The sequence below is a fragment of the Haliotis rufescens genome, unplaced genomic scaffold, assembly GCF_023055435.1.
Source record: "Haliotis rufescens isolate VD_foot unplaced genomic scaffold, xgHalRufe1.0.p SCAF_23, whole genome shotgun sequence".
NCBI lineage: Eukaryota > Metazoa > Mollusca > Gastropoda > Lepetellida > Haliotidae > Haliotis > Haliotis rufescens.
This window is the reverse complement of record NW_025963924.1, coordinates 3,256,312-3,276,190: the sequence shown is the minus strand read 5'-3', so window position 1 is coordinate 3,276,190 and position 19,879 is coordinate 3,256,312. Positions and strand designations below refer to the sequence as shown.

General features: G+C 39.9%; 1 protein-coding gene across 1 annotated transcript in view; it reads left to right on the top strand.

Moving 5' to 3' along the window:
• LOC124121768 (A disintegrin and metalloproteinase with thrombospondin motifs 9-like) overlaps positions 1-19,879 on the top strand; it is a 168,047-nt gene that overhangs the window by 43,995 nt on the left and 104,173 nt on the right. The window contains exons 3-4 of the mRNA XM_046484832.2: positions 6,129-6,291; positions 13,415-13,668. Coding sequence (XP_046340788.1) covers positions 6,129-6,291; positions 13,415-13,668 — 417 coding nt within the window. The remainder of the gene's footprint in view (positions 1-6,128; positions 6,292-13,414; positions 13,669-19,879) is intronic.

The window sequence follows — 19,879 nt, the reverse complement described above, 5'->3', positions numbered from 1 at the left end:
ACATTGGGAAATATTAGATTCACTTTGGGAATTTTTACTGACATTTGCTGCAGACTCGAATATCAGCCGCTTAGCTGGTCTAGATAACTCACTGGTCACCATGGAAGAATATTGATTCATATTCTCAAATGTCAAAAGTTTGATGCAGACAGAAGGAGGAAGTATTTGTGATTGACTAAATAATACTACAAAAATGTGTCTGTATCTGGGGAATGTTCATCTCTCACCTAGGCCTGATGTGGTTTTTTAGTTGGTTATGAGACATACCGGTAAATACACACCTGAAATACCAGTGCTTGTGGGTTTCGCCAAGGTGGTAGATGTCTGTGACCTGTGCTACATACGGCTTACATCCCACACTCACATGCTGTGACAACAGATAGGCAGATCCATAGAAGGGTGCACGGTGCACACCTCGCTTCAGCCTCTTTTTCAGCCACCAAATATGTCAATCTGCGTTGCGTTTTTGTTGATGATTGGGTACAATGTGCTCTCCCGTTTCCCACCCCTGATGACTCAGATACATGTAGTTCAAAGCAGTGTTAAACCCAACCCACTCACTCACTCTTCATCATTCTCCCTGCCAGCATCACCATCTCCAGGCGATGCGGGCTAGAAATGGTCCCTGATGCCTCAGCTTTTAAAAACGGCATTGTAATGAGACTGGTGAAACCAGAAAATGGATGGACCCTTTAATACTGCATCAGCCCTGTAATTACAGACTTCAGACTGGTCGCAATCATTCACGCTTTCCTTTTTTGTGTTCTTCTTTCCTTCTATCACTGGCCCATTTCCTCTCTATCATCTGGACCCATGTGGGAATCGAACTTGTGTTCACAGCATGACGAGCACAGCTTGAACCATTAGGCTAACCTAACGCTCTCCCATCACGAATATTTTGAAGACACTCCCAGACAAGAGCTGGCAAGGTAGCCGGGACATAGAGTGACGGGGCTTATTGTTCTGCCTGAGTTGCGTGATGGATGGCGTGGAGCCTCCTCTCGTCACAGTCATCACTCAGATCAGCAGGAGATTACCTCTGTACCTCCGACATCAAAGCACACGCGAGATGCTGGCGCACATTACAGCAGCCCTTGTAGTGCCGTGGACCAGGTCAGGCACAGAGAGACAGGGGTTACAAATCACTGTGTGGTCTTCAGAGGCTTGTGGGGATCAACATGTCTTGTTGTGTTCACTAAGGCTTGTAAGGATCAACTTGTAGATGTTCACAGGTGTTCAAACAGGCTGTGGGAATCGAGTTGTCTATTGGTATTCACATTTGTTCACACAGGTTTGGGGCACTCGAGTTGTAGATGTTCACAGGTGTTCAAACAGGCTGTTGGAATCGAGTTGTCTATTGGTATTCACATGTGTTCACACAGTTTTGTGGTACTCGAGTTGTAGATGTTCACAGGTGTTCAAACAGGCTGTTGGAATCGAGTTGTCTATTGGTATTCACATGTGTTCACACAGTTTTGTGGCACTCGAGTTGTAGATGTTCACAGGTGTTCAAACAGGCTGTGGGAATCGAGTTGTCTATTGGTATTCACATGTGTTTACACAGTTTTGTGGCACTCGAGTTGTAGATGTTCACAGGTGTTCAAACAGGCTTGTGAGAATTGAGTGGTAGGTGTTCACAGGTTTCAAACAGGCTTGTGGGAATCAAGTTGTAGGTGTTCACAGGTTTCAAACAGGTTTGTGTGAATCAAGTTGTAGGTGTTCACACAGGTTTGTGGCACTCAAGTTGTAGGTGTTCACAGGTGTTCAACCGGGCTTGTGAGAATAATGTTGTAGGTGTTACCAGGTGTTCAACCAGGTTTGTGGAAATGCGCTCGCATTCACAGGTATAAACCTGTAGGAATGAGTAGTTTTTTTTACATTCTCAGGTGTTTATACTTGTGGGTATAAAGTTGTGTTGTTTCCTCAAGTGTTCAAACAGACCACTGGTGTTCACACAGGTTGTAGGGATCAAGTTGCTTTGTGTTCACAACTTAAATAGTTCACCTTCTACAGTTTTCAATAATTCTTGTGGTGTTAGGAGATAAATCATTGTGACAGGCCCTTGTATTTGGGGCTCTGCCTGTGTTGAGGTCGACTTATACAATGCTCACATATTTTGTTCAATAATTCCTGTGGTGTTCAAGAGATAAATCATTGTGACAGGCCCTTGGGTTTGGGGCTCTGCCTGTGATGAGGTCGACTTACACGATGCTCACATATTTTGTTCAATAATTCCTGTAGTGTTCAAGAGATAAATCATTGTGACAGGCCCTTGGGTTTGGGGCTCTGCCCGTGTTGAGGTCGACTTACACGATGCTCACATATTTTGTTCAATAATTCCTGTGGTGTTAGGAGATAAATCATTGTGACAGGCCCTTGTATTTGGGGCTCTGCCTGTGTTGAGGTCGACTTATACGACGTTCACATATTTTGCATACGTAGCTCTCTTGTTTACTCAAGTTTTGCATATCCATGCATTCTCTTCTGAAGATAATCTTTATTGGATCGATTAGATGTCAGATAACAATGAGGAGCTCCTGCATCATTTGATAAATGACAAGCATGATGTGTTTCTGTTTGTGTACTTTTGACACATACTTACCATGTTCAGATTTACTTTCAAGGTCCTTATTTATGACTCTCAGTCCCCTAAAGCCTGCAGCTTCAATGGTGGATATTTAATTTTTAGGGCTGGGACGGGTAACTCGGGTACTTGGGTCAGGTGGGTCCTGAGTTGGACCCCGGGACCCATAGGACGACGGAACCTGTGGATAGACACATGATATAGTGTTTAATAACAATAAAAATAAAACTCCCCGCTTACACTACAAGTCATGAATGTTCATCTTTCTTTCTGACTATGTACAGATTCTCTCTGACTTGTATATGCTTGGGTAAAGATATTAAGCTTCAGTCAACTTCAGTGTGTGCATAATCAGATCGTTTTATATGAGTATCTAAATAGTTTTTTCCAGGGCTCTGTTAAAACAATTCCCAATCAGACATTTTGCACCCAATTCTTGAGACCTACAGCGGGTACCTGGATTGGGTTGGGTAATAGTGGGTCGGGTACCTGGGTAGTGAGTTTGGACTCATCCCAGCCCTAGTGGATACGGTCCTGATGCTGACAGAAGCTCGTAAAAGATAGAGTAACACTTATCACCACAAATGAGAGACCTTAATTTAACAAGAAAAGCTTTCATCTGTTTGCTTTGTACTGAAAACATGCAATGTGTCTTCCTGTGAAGATCTCCTTGACAAATATTAATTTTCCCTGAGAAAGCCTGCCAAGTGTGTATCTCAGGGCAGATAGCTTGCCACAAAAGAAGAGAAAGCCCAGCAAAACAGTTGAATGATTTCTTCTTTCACCTGGCTTGATGGAAAGTGCAAAGGTTAGATGGCTATCTCATGATGAAGAGCATCTTGGGATATCTGGAGATGGGAGAGTGTTTTCCTGACAGCTAATGTCCAGATATACCAAGCATGGCTGTGCTACTTCCCTCAAAACGTCTTACAGTGGCACGAACAACAGGTGCAGCTTGATTCAGACTAATCAGTTTGCGTTTTTTATACGCGCAAAAGATGGGCAGGGGGCCTGATAAAAAAACAACAATTAAAAAATGAAAGTTATTTGAACGTTGGTATTCTGAGACTAATGTTGTGTGGGGTTTGCTGTTTACTCAAAACAAAGTTCAAAGGACATGTGCAGCAATTTGTTATAAATCTTGACGCTGGTTAAAAGAATTGCGAGAATGATTCCCCTTTTTGTGTGAGCTTTGTTTATTGTTGACGGTTGTTACAGTCAGCGATGTAAGTGTATTTTGACTGAGTGTTGACAAGAGGATAAAGAATTAAAGGGGAGGTGTAAAGGAAGAAGTCATTTCTTGTTTTGTTCTGACAAATTGGTCACTTCCAACAGACAGGTTGATAGATAATGTTGTATGAGGGTGGGCCTTTGATGAATGGGTCTTTTGAGTTAAGACCGAGTTGACTTGTGGATTTCAACTTCGTATTTATGTCAGTGAGATGTTTGGTACAGGAACTAGTACCTTTATTGAGTGTTTTAAATGGAACACAGCTTCTAAAATTGTTTTATTGAGTTATTAAGGTAGTTGTCTGCAGCCAGCAACATCTCAACCACCATTTGTCAGGGCACACATGACACAGGGATACCACATTTACTATGCTGAGGGGGGCACGGGTGGCCCAGTCGTCTATGGTACTGCAATTCGCTGAGTTGCGTCCCTTGATTGTGGTTTTGAATCCCAGTTCACCCAGATTATGTTTCAAGGTTTGTCAGCACCATACCCGTGCTCGTGGGTTTCACCGAAGTGGTAAACTTCTGACACCTGCATCACTTCGGGCTTTCCTCCCAACATCCCATGACACGCCGTGATTTTACTGGAATACTGTTAAAGGCTGCGTTAAACCCAACTCATTCACTCACTCACTCACTAACTCACTCACTATGCTGAGTTGTTTCCCGTGTCATAGCAGGAGATTTTTCTGATTATGATCCTTGGGATTTAAAAAAAATATAAAAAGTAATAATTTAGGTTCGTTCTTTGACAACAGAAAGCAGAAATGAGTGTATAATAATTTGCCCCCGAAATTGTTGCAACAATATCGTTTTTGGTTTATGATCATTCACTGGACAAGATGGTTCTGAAAGGCAGTGTGTTGTGGGTACTTGTGTTGTTTAAAATGGCTGCGGACTTGTTGTATCTGTACAACTCATGGCTCATCTGTGACTCAGGCTCATGTACTTATTACACCACTGACAGATTTCAATATGGATTCATTATATGGTGCTTGATAGAATGTGGTGCATTTGTTGATGAGAATGAAGCATGGCTATTTCCGGATGGCAGTTATGCCGTGATGCTGCTGCATCTGGTGAGATCTTCATCCCTTCATCAATTTCTGATAGGCAGCACGGGTTGCCCAGTCATCTTAGGTGCCGCGATTCGCTGTGCAGAGTTGCATCAGAAACCTATGATTGTGGGTTTGAATCCCGGTTCGCCCCGATTATGTTTCTAGGTTTGTCAGCACCATACCCGTGCTTGTGGGTTTCACTGAAGTGGTAAACGTCTGAGACCTGCATCACTTTGGGCTTTCCTCCCACATCAAGCTGACACGCCGTGATATAACTGGAATTCTGTTAAAAAGCGGCGTTAAACCCAACTCACTCACTTTTTAGTAATCAAGTATTGCAGTATTTCCCCTAATATTAGCACTCTAATCCCACCATGCTTCGAGTATGGATTGTTATTGGGAGACAATGTTTATTATGTCAGGGGGGGAGCGTGTGGCCCAGATGTCACTCACGCAACGTCATAACGGAGGGGGGTGTTGGGGGTGCTCTGGGATTTTAGTTAGAAACTGGATATCTTTTTCAATTAGTTCTTCAAGGACCCATGCTTTCCTCAGAGAGGCCTATGCTTGTCGTAGGAGGCGACTAGTGGAATCGGGTGGTCAGGCTCACTGACTTGGTTGATGCATGTTATTGTATCCCAATTCAATAAATCGATGCTCATGATGTCAATCACTGGATTGTCTAGTCCAGACTCGACTATTTACAGACTGCCATCATATAGCTGGAATATTGCTGTGTGCGGCGTTTAAACAAACAAACAAACGAGCCAAGAATGTGGCAAATAATTCAATTACAAAAGAATTAATATAAGATTCTTTACAATCCATTATTCAGTGTAATCATATCAGCTCCAATACTAGTGACAAGTCAGAAATATATACACTGTATTACGAGAATATCATATGCAGTGCTTGATGGTTGGTTGCAGGGCTGGTTAGCACAGAGGTCTTGGAGTTAGCCGGCCTTGCAGGCAGGACATACGGGTATAATTTCCCTTGGTTGCTTGGTATGAAACCAATTAACACATCTCATCTGTTGTGACCGAACCAGTGTGATATGAAATAACAAACAGCATCCATAAACAGATCCATCCATACAGATCCATACAGATGGTTTGGATCAACATAGACACCACTGAACCAGCTAGTTTGTTGTGTTGTGATGGTAGTGGGTGTTTGGACTCTGATGTTTATGTATTTATTAAGATGAATGTTTGCATTGATTTTATCAAATTGGTTTTTTTTCTTTTCAGATGGGAATGATTCATCTACCCCAAGAAAAATATATCATCGAACCATTAAAAAATTCATCTTCAACAAATAATATGGTGCTGGAGCATCGTCCACATATAATTCATAAATATCCAATAATAAATCACCAGCACTCTGCTGCTGCAGCAAGCTGCACTATTACAGGTGAGTAGGTTCATTAGTACTTGTTACACCTGTGTAACCTGCGACCTCCCTAGAAAAATGTCTTGCTCTGGTCACACAATGACCTCCCTAGAAACATGTCTTGCTCTGGTCACACAATGACTTTTGGTATTTTATGCCAATCCTACATTTCAGGGATCCAATCATTTCAAGTGTGCACTATTAGATAGTAATTTCAACATTTATGAGCATCAACAGCCCTAGACACAATGTACACCTATCCCTGTGAAATTGTCTGGAATAAAAAAACATGTCCCATTATGTGTATGTTTATGTAACAGTTTTTTTTATTCTCGCTGGGTTTCCATACTTGAAGAGTTTCCGGGCTAACTTTTTTTTCTGACAAACAGGGTTTCCAGACTAACAGGGTTTTCTGACAAACAGGGTTTTTTGACTAACAGGATTTTCAGATTGACAGGGTTTTTTTACTAACAGGGTTACTGGACTAACAGGGTTTTCTGACGAACAGGGTTTTCTGATGAATAGGGTTTCTGGCCTAACTGAGGCTTCCTGACTAACATGGTTTCACTGAAGTTCACAGCTGATATCCGAGTCTGTTTACAAACATGACTAGATTTGGAAGAAGACAACTAATCCTTCCAGACTTCCTCTATTATCAGACTCGTGGAGTAGATAGTGTCTGTACCTGACCCATGGTGATGTGATATAAAGTACACGATTATATAGATTAGGGCAATTCTGATAAGAGTATTTCTGACAATGTCCCTCATGTAAAGGAACAACAAATTACCTAATCACTGCTGCCAAACCAAATATCACAATCAAGTCAAATATAAAATTCATGCTGTAATCATAAGATCCTTGTACAACTAAGGGATGTAACTCTGCACAGGGAATTGCAACATCTTGGATGACTGGAAAGCCCATGCCCGATTCATAAATGATAAAGTTAGCTATTGTGCGACCAATACAATCCATGGTCCACCATGACCTGCATGTCGGCAGATTTCTCTGAGGTCTCCCCATCTCCTTCCCCAACCGAATATAGTTCTAGATGAGGACATGGATGAAGCAGATCACCATCCCTGAATGTGTTTATTGATTCTATACATGTTGCAGGAGAGGAGTGAGTCAACTTTTCAAAGATGTCAAAATAAATGATCCTGCATAGCATGTTCTCAAAAGCTGCTGATGACTGTCATGTCGTATTAACAATAGCACCCCTTTTGGATTCGGATAACATTCCCCAGGGTCCTCTTCATGCCCAGTTAGATGAGGTAGAGCAGCATCAGTCCCAGCAGTGAGCAGATGAAATATTAAAACTGATCATGAAATAATGTATTGGAGACCCGTCCCTTGTGAACTGCAACCCGAGAAAGACTTCAACAGCTCTGAAGTCTGGTGACAGATGTGTCAATAACTAGCTATTCATTGCCCATGGGGAAGAAATATCGTTAATTAATAATTTATAAATACATTTCTAGATTACATTTTCATCATTAACCATGATGACTGCCATCAAGTATGTTTATTTTGTGAAAAAAAGCATAGCAATTTCTTCATGGATTTTAGGCCTGATCAATTTCTTACATGTTTTACTAATGAACCTGTCCTGAAGTATTATTAAAGCCCCACTGTTTGAGTGTTTGATGGTGCAGGTGCCCAGTGACTAAGGTGCTGCAAATCTCTGTGCAGAGTTGTATGTCTCAGGTGTGCTTTACATATGATCATGGGTTTGAATTCTAGCTGGCCCTAATAATGTGTCTAGGTTTGTGAGCATTGTACCCATGCTGTGGCTTACACTTTCTGAGTGAGTGAGTGAGTGAGTTGGGTTTAACATACACTTTCTGAGACCTGCATCACTTCAGCTTTCCATCAGAATCAAGCAGACTCTCCACAATATTACTGCCATACTGTTTAAGACCAACAGTGTTATTTAACGGAACACACTCACTATTTGATTGTTGATAGAGTTTTATAGAGTTTTATACCAAATAGCTTGGGTAGGTTTTGGAACAAAAATAAATTTGTGGAGGTCAAGATATTTTTTTGTATTTGGGATGGTCTGTTCAGGAGGAAAAAGTAAATCCTTTTCAAATTTCAGAAGTTATTATTTTACATGTTCAGAGTAACACGATAATGGTTTATTCTCTTCATGAAGTGTTTTCACCTGCCAGAGACTATATGTAATAAATAAATGGCAAGTAATTTATATAACATGGCTAACCAGCAATTTTTTATCATTAATGTTCTGTACACCTACAAAACATAGACCACGCCCACTACTGCACTGCTGTTTCCTGGGGGTCTGATAATATACTGATGGAAACAAATAAGGCAATAATGGAAAATATAGGGAAATAATCTTTACTGTCAGTACATTTGAAACAGCATGCATACAAATTCAACATCTGTCAGAATCAAATGTTGAGATGTGTTTGTGTGCATTGTTTCCAACTCGTATTAGGGGCGGTGGGGTAGCCTAGTGGTTAAGGTGTTCGCTCGTCACGCTGAAAACCCAGGTTTGATTCCCCACATGGGTACAATGCGTTAATCCCATTTCTGGTGTCCCCCGCTGAGATATTACTTGAATATTGCTAAAAGCGGCTTATAACAATTCTCACTCACTCCAACGCGTTTTTACATCCATAAACCCAAAAAATATTGAAGTCAATTACTAAAGAAATTCATGAAATGCATTTGACTACTTATCATAAATGACATTGCTTATTGTTATATTTATTAATAGTATCTTTTCATCAAAGGTAGAGCATTTTTGCAAATAAGAATTAATTTCAACAATTTTTATTGTATTTTCTGATTTGGTTTTTAGCTCTGATTGGTCAAATCATCAAACGGAAAAGAATAAAAAAGTGCTCTTTAAGTAATTAAGAAAAAAAAGCAGTGAATGCTGTTAAATTGAATATAGTTTTTGAAATATTTTTCAGGTAATAAAAACAACTTTCTGGTAATTACCCTCAAATCATCATTTCCATTTTGCATTTGCTGCCTACATTTTGACATACTGGCCAAGAAACTCTATAAACAAGAAAAAATATCCTGGCCTAATTGAATTTGGAGAATTCCCCTAAACCCAATAAAAACATGTTATGTAAATACTATGTGGAATGTTTTGAGACGGTCCCCAGAACTGGGGCTAACAGAAACCACCTTAAGACATTATGGAAATCTGAGTTTTCATTCTAAACAGTTATTTTAACAGTGTGAAAGATTCATCAGTATAAATAAATCCAATTCCCTACAGTAAACACATCTGCTGGGATCTGTTAACCAAGTCGAATATGGTACAACTTTGTTCTAATGGCGTAGGCTGTATTTCAACCATGAATACACCATCGCTGATAGAAAACCATCCAAGGTTGTAATTACCAGGAATATGCAAAACACCTGAGTCTTCCGTTCCGGCTGAGGTTACTTACGGAGAGAGGGGATGCTGGGATATCCCCATTAGGAAAACAATAACAGTAGTGTGCGTGTAGGTTGGGAGCGGTCACTGACTTGCATGTGGTGGTTTATGGCTTACGAACGTGATAAGATTTCTTTTAGTCACAGGTGGGTTGAATAACGGACACTGAATTAATGGAAGGACAATGTCATCAGTGTTGTTTTATTATGTGAATTTGGAGGGAAATAGATGAGGGTTGTTTGTGTTGGACATTTTCAACTTGTAATATGGAAGTTGTGGGTCGGCCTAAGGGTTAAGGTGTTGTCATGTCTAAGTCTCAGGTTTAATTTCCCACATGGGTACAATGTGTGAAGCCCATTTCTGGTGTATATCTCCAGTGGTATAGCTGGAATATTGCTGAGAGTGGTCAACAACCATACTCCCTCAAAATAAACCCTGTAGTGAAAAAACACTTAGCACTGATTGCTTGCAATCATTTGTAATGGTTGAAAAACTAGTATTAAATAGATGAAAAAAAAAGGTCTTAAAAAATGCTAAACAAGTTTTATAGTACGTTTGTTTTCTTGGTTATTTAACCAATGGTTAGAGATCCCGGTTAGGATAGGTCCTCTGCAGCCCATACCCAAGGTGACTATACTTGTCGTAAGAGGCGACAAATGGGATCGGGTGGTCAGGCTCACTGATGACTTGGTTGATGCATGTCATCGTATCCCAGTTGCTTGGATTGAGTCTCATGCTGTCAGTCACTGGATTGTCTGGTTCAGACTCGATTATTTACAGACCGTCGTCATATAGCTGGAATATTGCTGAGTGCGGCATTAAACAACAAACAAACAAACAAACAAACATTTACCGATGATGACAAAAGTAGCTCAAGAGACTTGAATCTGATTTCAATATGGTCGTCACAGCTGTTATGTTGAAAAAACCTGTTCATGGCCATTGCTCCGGCATTTCTGCTCAAACTGTACTTTATTAATCTTAAATTATCTCAAGATGCATTTTTATTCTTTGTAACAATTGCGATGCTGAGAAAGCTGAACATAAGCATGTATGGTTTTCCTTGTGATTACATCTTATTATGTTTAAATCTTATGGATATTTCTGTGTTTCAGTGAAACAATTTTTAAAATGTTATGGAATTAGAAAAATCTCCTTTGAAGTATTATGAGGCTCGGAGTTGAAACACTGTAAACTAAATTTAACTGTACAGTAGTATATAAGTGCAGATTTAGAAACATTGTGGACAGTTAGTTATATGTTTCATATTTTTCAATACTTTTGCCCTCTGTATTTAGCAGCCAATATTTGAGTAGCAATGCTGACAGCAAGTTTCTATGACATTTTAGACTGTTGATTACATATCCAGGTGAGCTACAGTCATATACCTAAAAACTCTCACTACAAGAAGAAACTGGTGATACTCAGTATTTACAATGCCCATGGCTGCATGTGTGTCAGCCATGTTGCAACCATATTAATACCAGTCAGGTGAGAGTCCTTCCACTTGTCTCTGGAAGCTATCGCAGTGTGGCCTTGACCTTTCTGTACTGAGGATAGCTCACGATTTGACTTTTTTGAGAGGAAGTTGCCCTGCTGTAGGCTACGAGGGCATGGATCTGCCACTTTAGTAAGGTTTCTTCTTCAACTGGTCTTGTAGCATCAGGGCGGACATTGGCGCTATTGGAGTGCCTAATGGTTCTGTGGACAGTATGGTATCATTCTGTGCGGAAGCCTTACACCAACCAGGTCATTCTGACTTGGGTGATGTCACAACGATCAAGTAATGTTGGAATAAAAACGAAGAGACATCAGAATCTAAGGCCTGAATTATTGAATGATAATCGTTACATAATGGAAACTGTTCGGGTTCTTGAAACAGAGATTCTGAGAGTGAAAACGGAAACCTAATGGAGGCAGTTTTAGGATTGAAAAGCAAATATTGATTTTTGATGTATCAGCAAAGTTTTTGATTCATATCTGAAAATGTCTCGGTTTTTGTTTGGTATTATCATAAACAGCTTCAAAACATACTAATAGATATATATATGTACAGGATGGTCCAAATTAGAATTGTTTTGTTTGTTTGTTTGTTGTTTAACGTCGGACTCAGCAATATTCCAGCTATATGATGGCGGTCTGTAAATAATCGATCTGGACCAGACAATCCAGTGATTGATGTTATGAGCATCAATCCACGCAAGTGGGATACGATGACATGCTTCAACCAAGTCAGCAAGCCTGACCACCCAATCCCGTTAGTCGTCACTTACGACAAGCACAGTCACCTTTCATGGCAAGCATGGGTTGGTGATGACCTATTCTACCCAGGATCTTCAATTAGAATTGAGCAATGTGTAGGTGTAATGTTTTGGGTTGAAAATTCACGAACTGACGTGTATGTGAGTTTTAAAGATGGATGTTTGCACCCCAGGACCCTTGGATCCACATACAGAAACTGGCATCTTAGAATGTTGTATAATATGTCTTGCATCCAGTATCACAACTGTACTGCATTACCTAACACATATAGAGCATGGATGGAGCATGGATGAATCGGGCTCTCCCTGTCTTGTATTCAAGACCGACTCCGTGGTCTAGTGGGTGGAGCGTTTGCCTGAGAACAAGGTCTGTAGTTCGATCCCAAGATACATGAAACAAAAAAATGTTGAAAGGCAGAACTGGATGTTATCCTGGCTGGGGCTCGGCATTAAAGGGCTAAAACAAGGATTGGTCGGCTTGGAGTCAATGTATTGTGTCTGAGTGGGGTATTCATGTATAACTGGCATGGTATCTCAGTGAACTAGCACTATATAACAGGCATTAGTGCGGACAGACAGACAGACATGATGGTTGCTATATAAGTGAGATAATCTTGAAGATGATGTTAATCCCCACCTCACCTCACCTCACCTCACCTCACCTCACCTCACCTCATCCCACTCCACCCCACCCCATGGAGCTAAGGAATGTGATATTCTACCAATATTATTATTTTACATTGTTAGCTCACCTGAACCAAAGGTTTTAGTGATCTTAAGTCGGGGCAATGATGCTGAAACCTTGCATGGATGATCCTTTTATCATCTAGTGGTGCACATAGTTCAGATAAATTTAGGTGAGCTACAGTGTCTTGTAGCTCTTATTTTATCAATTAATTAGTGCAATTGTTCAGCATGATTATATTTGAGTCCAAAAGAACCAACAACTAATGACATGAGACTTAACATCTAATGGAGCACTTTAAAAGTTTGAGGTCAGATAAGAACTACCGGTAAATACCTTAATTTTGGGCACGGGAGGGTTAAAGGTCTTTTTTTTAGATGATTTACAGTTTAAATCCATACATAACAGCTGTAATTGTCACATTTAACGCTGGAAATAAACATGATGCCCATTATTGGTGCAAGAACGAGTTGAGAAAAGGCAGTCAAAGTACATAATCTGCCCTATCAGCATATTTATGAATCATTGTCATGCAGGATTGGCTTGACGATAGAATCTTTTGGAGGATGTCAACATTTTCACAATTTAGTTTAGGATGGGAGTATATCTTTATCCTACATTGAACTTTTGAGGAAAGCTGCCGATCATTATTGTGAAAAAATAATTCACACTTTCTAATTTTCTCCCAGAACTTTTATTAGGATGAATGTGGTATTTATGATACAATAATTGCAAAACTGTAAATTAATCATGTTTTTCTCTTTGTTTCAGAAAATTATAAACACCAGAGATTAAAGCGAGAGACTATACGAGGATATTCAACATCACAATCATCATCATCTTATAATGTAAATAATAATAATTATGAAAATAATAATAATAATGACAATTCTATATACCACAAACGACGGAAGCGATCAGCATCTTTAAAGAGATTCGTGGAGACTTTAGTTGTAGTGGATGATTCCATGAGGCAGTACCACAAGGAGGACTTGAAGCACTATGTGCTTACACTCATGGCGATGGTGAGTACTATTTTTCATCTTCACACAGAGTTGCTTCCCTTGGCTGTACCAGGATCTGTTTGTCATGGGTTCAAATCCCATATCTGCCAAGATTAGAATGCTTGATCTTTGCTTTGTATCATGAACTTTGCCAAAGTGGTAAATGTCTTTTACCTGGTTCACTTTGAGCTGACTTAAATACTGTTAAAAGTTTTGTTAGACTTGATTCCCTCACTTTATATACAGCTGGTACTACTTGATGCCAAAATGTTAAAAAGTCCTTTAAAAACTATTAAATATTCAGCCAGACCAGTTTGTAAGGTTTAATCGACATGCTTTCATTAAACTTTGCAATAGTTCAACATCTTTGTCACCAAATTGTAGACCCATGAAGATCCGGGACAGAATAGGTCTTTAGCTACCTATGCTTGCCGTAAAAGGCGACTATGCTTGTCGTAAGAGACGACTAATGGGATCGGGTGGTCAGGCTTGCTGACTTGGTTGATGCATGTCATATTGGGATTGATGAGATGCTCATGATATTAATCATTGGATTATCTGGTCCAGACTCGATTATATACAGACCGCCGTCATATAGCTGGAATATTGGTGAGTGCGACGTAAAACAACAAACCAACCAACCAAATTGTCACATTATCTTATGACATAAGCATTCGTCAACGTACTTCACTGACTGGTATGTTTACATCAGAAGTGAACAGCATAAATGTTTCTAGCACCCTCCATCACAGTCCATGACATCTTCATTTCGCATTATGGTCTATAAGTAATCGGTTTCTGAAAGGTCTATGGGACTTCTTGGTAATTGAACAGAAGGTACATGCATTTTTGTTTTTTTTAAAACAGTTGTATATGACCTGTCATATTTAGTGTACATAATGTTAAAGTTACTGATATGTTGTTAGTTATTCAGTTTTTGTTTTATTTAGACACTGAAATGATTGACATATGTTAGAAAGTTTATCGGAATAATTGGAGGGAGATAGTGCCTATAGGTCCCAGTTCATCCCAACAGTTACAAGACGACAGCAGCAGCCTTGTGGCCTGAATCGGATGCTGCGCTCATTTACTGTAGAAAGACTGTTTATCAAATTCAGTAGAGTAAACTACATTTATAACGAACACGCTTAAATTGAACTGACGAATATAACAAACTTATTTTTGGGTCCCGGCCATTTGTGTTTTTATGCTGTATATATGCTTTTCACAAACTACGGTTATAACGAACTAAAATTAGTGCCCCCTTTTAGTTCATTATATCGAAATTTACTGTATGTAAGGTATTTTGTGAGTGAGTGAGTATGGTTTTATGCCGCTTATAGCAATATTCAAGCAATATCACGGCCGGGGACACCAGAAATGGGCTTCACACATTGTACCCATGTCGGGAATCGAACCCGAGCCTCGGCGTGACGAGCGAATGCTTTAACCACATAGTAGTTTAAACATGGTATAACATGTAAAAAAGAGGTTCAATTGAAACCAGTACTGTTCATATTGTTTCAAACATGCCTGTGTTGATTAAACATTTTTGGAAAATTCATATTTGTAAATTTAATTTGTTTACCACTTTAATAAAGATATGATAATTTGTTGCCATCATGTTGATGCCTAATAACTGTGATTATAGCACAGAACGAAAATGACCGCCTTCATGAAAATGACCCCATAACTAAAAATGACTGCCTTTTTGAAAATGACTCCAATTTTTTGTCACTTGTGGGCTAGATTGGTCTCCATCTTTTAGGCAACTGGAGTGTAGCCTGGCTGACATAATCTACGTCAACTCCTGTCAACAACCTATTTGTCCCAAAACGAGTGACTACAACCAAACTAGGAACTACATTACAGGAATTAGCTAGAAACATACACGATAATGACATGTTGAATGATTTGAAAACTGTCAGACAAATTGCCTGTGAACTGATCCTTGAAAAGTTCGAAAAAGATGTAACTACCCCTCCATTTCTCCTCTTTCTGCCGAGGTTTGTTCCTGTTTAAAGAGGATGCTAAAAGAGTCAGCTGTCTTCATCTATTTTTGAGGCTATGTTGATATAATAGGTAACCGATATCTGCATCGTCTTCTGGAACATACATTAAAGCCAGTTAACACCACCCAGTGAAGCTAGACACAACACAAATCCTGTAACCAAACCGCAAAGCACAGCAAAATATTTCAGCCTGAAAAATGAGCAATTGTTTAAAATAGTGGTTCACATTTGGTGTCATTAATGCAAGAAAAAACTCCTTAAGTCAACAAACCCATGACCTTGGGAAGGTCATTCTCCATTAGATGGTGTCTGCATCTATTGTCTACATACCATGTGCACCACACCTGTTGCAGGTTGGATTGTCTCTCCATAGGTGTTTAACATTAGGGAATAATTACTCCTTATACAAAGCAAAGATTTCAGCAAAATTGGAAATATGGAAGTCTTTACCAGTACAATGTCAAGCAGCATGCTTCCGGCCCATTGGCCAGGTTCTGCGGGGGTCATCTCACCAGTTTACTCAATTATTTATGAAGTTTTTTTTAGGTTGTCCGACAATATTTTGACAGGGTGGGGATTCAGAAAATCAGTTTGGGTGTTGGGACAACTAAAGAAGATTGTTTTTGGTATCCACATGATGTGAAGGTAATCAAGGATCGGGTGTTCACGAAATGTATTTGGATGAAATCTTAGTTGAGGCATGGTTTGGCCGAGCCTGTTCTGAGTACATTCAGGAGATTATGGTTACGCTAGATAAATACTTGACATGTATTTGATATTAGTGCACAAAGAGATGATATTTTCTTAATAACTTAAATTTCACCATGTTTCCTAATATGATACCATGTTTCATTGTTTATCTAAACTTAAGTCAGTGGGAAGATGATAAATTTATGTAAATAATTTGATTTATGTAAATAAATCAATATTTCCTTGCGTCTCAGTTCCATAAATGAATTTTTTTTACATCTGCACTAGGGCTTGCAGCAAAATTTTATGATTTGTAATGTTGATGTTTTGGTTTGAACTAAAATTTAAAGAACAATCTCCTTTGTTTCGTACTTTTTTGATTAAATAATGATCAACGTTTCCAAAATGTCATTATTTTTGGAATTGTGAAATCTGCATTGTTATGAAGTAAGGAGAACTTTTAAAACATATTTTGAAAGTTATGAGATGTGTTGTCATGAATGAGACTATGACATTGTTCTGTTGATCCTTGTATTTGTTCATCTTCCCGAGGCAAGAGAGTTAACTGACTATAAAAGTCCAGTTTCCACTCTTGCCTAACTAGGCTGGTACTATGGAGTTCCATTTTGGCAGGACTAACGAGTTTATGCATAGTCCAATCAAAATCAGGCACCGAAAGTGAAATCCGGTTCGTAAACTGTCGTGCAGATTTCAATCGATTGCATGATTTGCAAAGCATGTGCACCGCCAACTTGTTGTCAGCAGATATTTTCCAAATCTTTTCATGTTTTTAAACAAGGTGCTCACGTGATTTGATGCATTTCGCGATGTAAGACCCGTTTTATCACAGTATAGATCTTGAATATCCATCAGATCATCCTGACTGGGCGCCAGCATTTTGTTTGAAGCAAACGCAAGTGATACGAGCGGTGGAATCTGATTGGTCCATAGGAATGGCTTAGAAGGGACATAACTGGTAATAGCCACTGGTGGCGCTACAATCGAGTCCTGTAATTCCAGCATAGTTCGGCAAGGGTGGGAACTGGACTTTTAAAGTCAGTTAACTCTCTTGCCTCCGCGAGGATGGTATTTGTTGGGCTTATGACAATGTAAATGTAGAGGTATGGCATCACAGATCACAGATTTCCTTTTAAGTAAGATTCTTAAAACAGGACTCATTTTAACCAAACATTTGTGCTTCATCATGTCACAGACTCAAGAAACATAAAGTGATGAAGAGAGAAACAGGCTATAGTCATCTGTATATAACAAACATTTTCAACAAACATATAACAAATATTTAAATTTTCCGTAACTTTATAATTCAGCACTTCAGTTGACCAGAAGGACCTAATCCTTTCTTCAAAATAAGAATTGGTAGGAACTACTGTATGAACTGGAGGCTGAGAACTAAAATAGTTGCAAGTACATGTATGTATACTACTCCACAATTGATAGGGATGCTGGAATTTGTATCCTTTTTAAAAATTAGTCGACAAAATATTATTGAATTATTTATGTTTGTTAATTATCTTGAAATGAACCCAAATGATTAAATTCCACTGCAGTATCAGATACTACTTGTATGACGACACTTCCAAACAATCGTACTCGTTCAGCCCCAAACGGGACATTCAGAATATTCTTATCAAAAGATGAGTACATGTAGTATATATTCCCAGCATTAAAGCATGTTGCTGTGTGAACTGACACGCATGTTTATCATGCTAATGAATTTGAGAAGCGTTACTTGAATGTTGGCCTGACCCCTAGAACTGGCTTACCGCATTCACACCATGCACTGATGCAGGGAGTGGGACCTGGGATGCACATCCCTCTTTGAAGCATCAACCATTTGTACATTCAGAAATTGTATTGATGATGAGGTATACTAAGAGTAAACATATCAACACTATGAATAACTCATTTGGTGATATATTTTCCACAAAATTACACGATTATTAACCGAGAATGCCGAATCACAAAATACATCCCTCCTTTTCCAAAACAGTGACTCTGCTGTGTCAGTATCTAATTAGATTCTGACATGCGTTTCATGCCTAGAATCCTATCAAAGACCATGCAGAGAGTCAAGCCGTTGCTGCTATCAGGATTAGTACAGACTTTGGAATGTCATGCTGAACATTGGCTAGAACCGTCTTGCATGTGGAATACGTTTATTATCATATACCACCTCATCAATCATAATGCCCAGGTTGGTCTGGGCTGATGTGCCTATTGCATGGATCCGAGTGATGGAGAGGGGGATGGGGGGGTGTTGGCGCCTGGTGCATGCAGCCTCATGGTGCAGCTCTAGCGAGAAGGGTTACATGATATTAGAGAGCTTAGTGCTGAACTTGGTACAGTGGATTTTGATAAGAGGATGTATTACGGTGCAGGAGATGCTTTCAGAATTGCTGAATGGATGAATGTGACATTAAGTCATGGGATTGTTCGGGGGGGGGGGGGGGGGGTGGCTGGAGGGTTTGAAATAAGTGCCTGCCTGTAGGCCTGTGGCAGCTAAATCTAGTGTCGGGCCCACAGTTTCAAATTTTTGTGGGTCCTTATGGCCTCCAGTAAATTTAATGTCGATTTTTAAAATGATGTCCTGAAGAGTTTAGTCAGGGCCTGCAGCTTCTGATGGCAGCCTGGTAATTTGTCTTATTTCCAACACTGGGGGGGGGGGGGTACTAAAGTGCTTAATGTCCAAGACATGCATCACTTAGGGCTTTTCTCCCACATCAAGCTGACATGCTGTGATCAGACGGAAATACTTTCAAAGCAGTATTAAAACAAACTCATCCATACCTAGATATGGGATTGGTTGGTACCCACATAAGGGATTGGTTGGTACCCACATAAGGGATTGGTTGGTACCCAAAAGGGAGATTGGTTGGTACCCAAATAGGGGATTGGTTGGTACCCAGATTGAGGATTGGTTGGTACCCACATAGGGTATTGGTTGGTATCCAGATGGGGAATGGTTGGTTACAGATTGGGGATTGGTTGGTACCCACATAGGGGACTGGTTGGTACCCAGATGGGGGGTTGGTTGGTCAAGGATGGGGGATTGGTTGGTACCCAGATGGGGGGTTGGTTGGTCAAGGATGGGGGATTGGTTGTTCATAGATGGGTGATTGGTTGCTCACAGATAGGGGATTGGTTGGTACCCAGATAGGGGGTCGGTCACAGACCTCAAGGTTAAAAAAACAACTGCAGTGGCATGGCTGACCATGGTTTTCAACAAATCCCTTCCAGCTGCCAGACAAAACCTTTCTAGGACAATCTACAGTCATATAGCTGTTGAAACCTTTCACTCGCTCACTCTGGTTAACAAATATCCCAGGCCTCCATCCATCCCAAATATTAAAAGTTTGGTCCCTTAGAGGGCGTTACTGATCGTCATCCGTTTGTGTTGACAGGGAAAGATACCGTTGAACAAGCACAGCCAGAAGAGAAAGAAGGCACTATTTCTTAAGCCAAATGCTAAAAGGAATATACCATGATAAAAGCACATTCTGATTTAAACA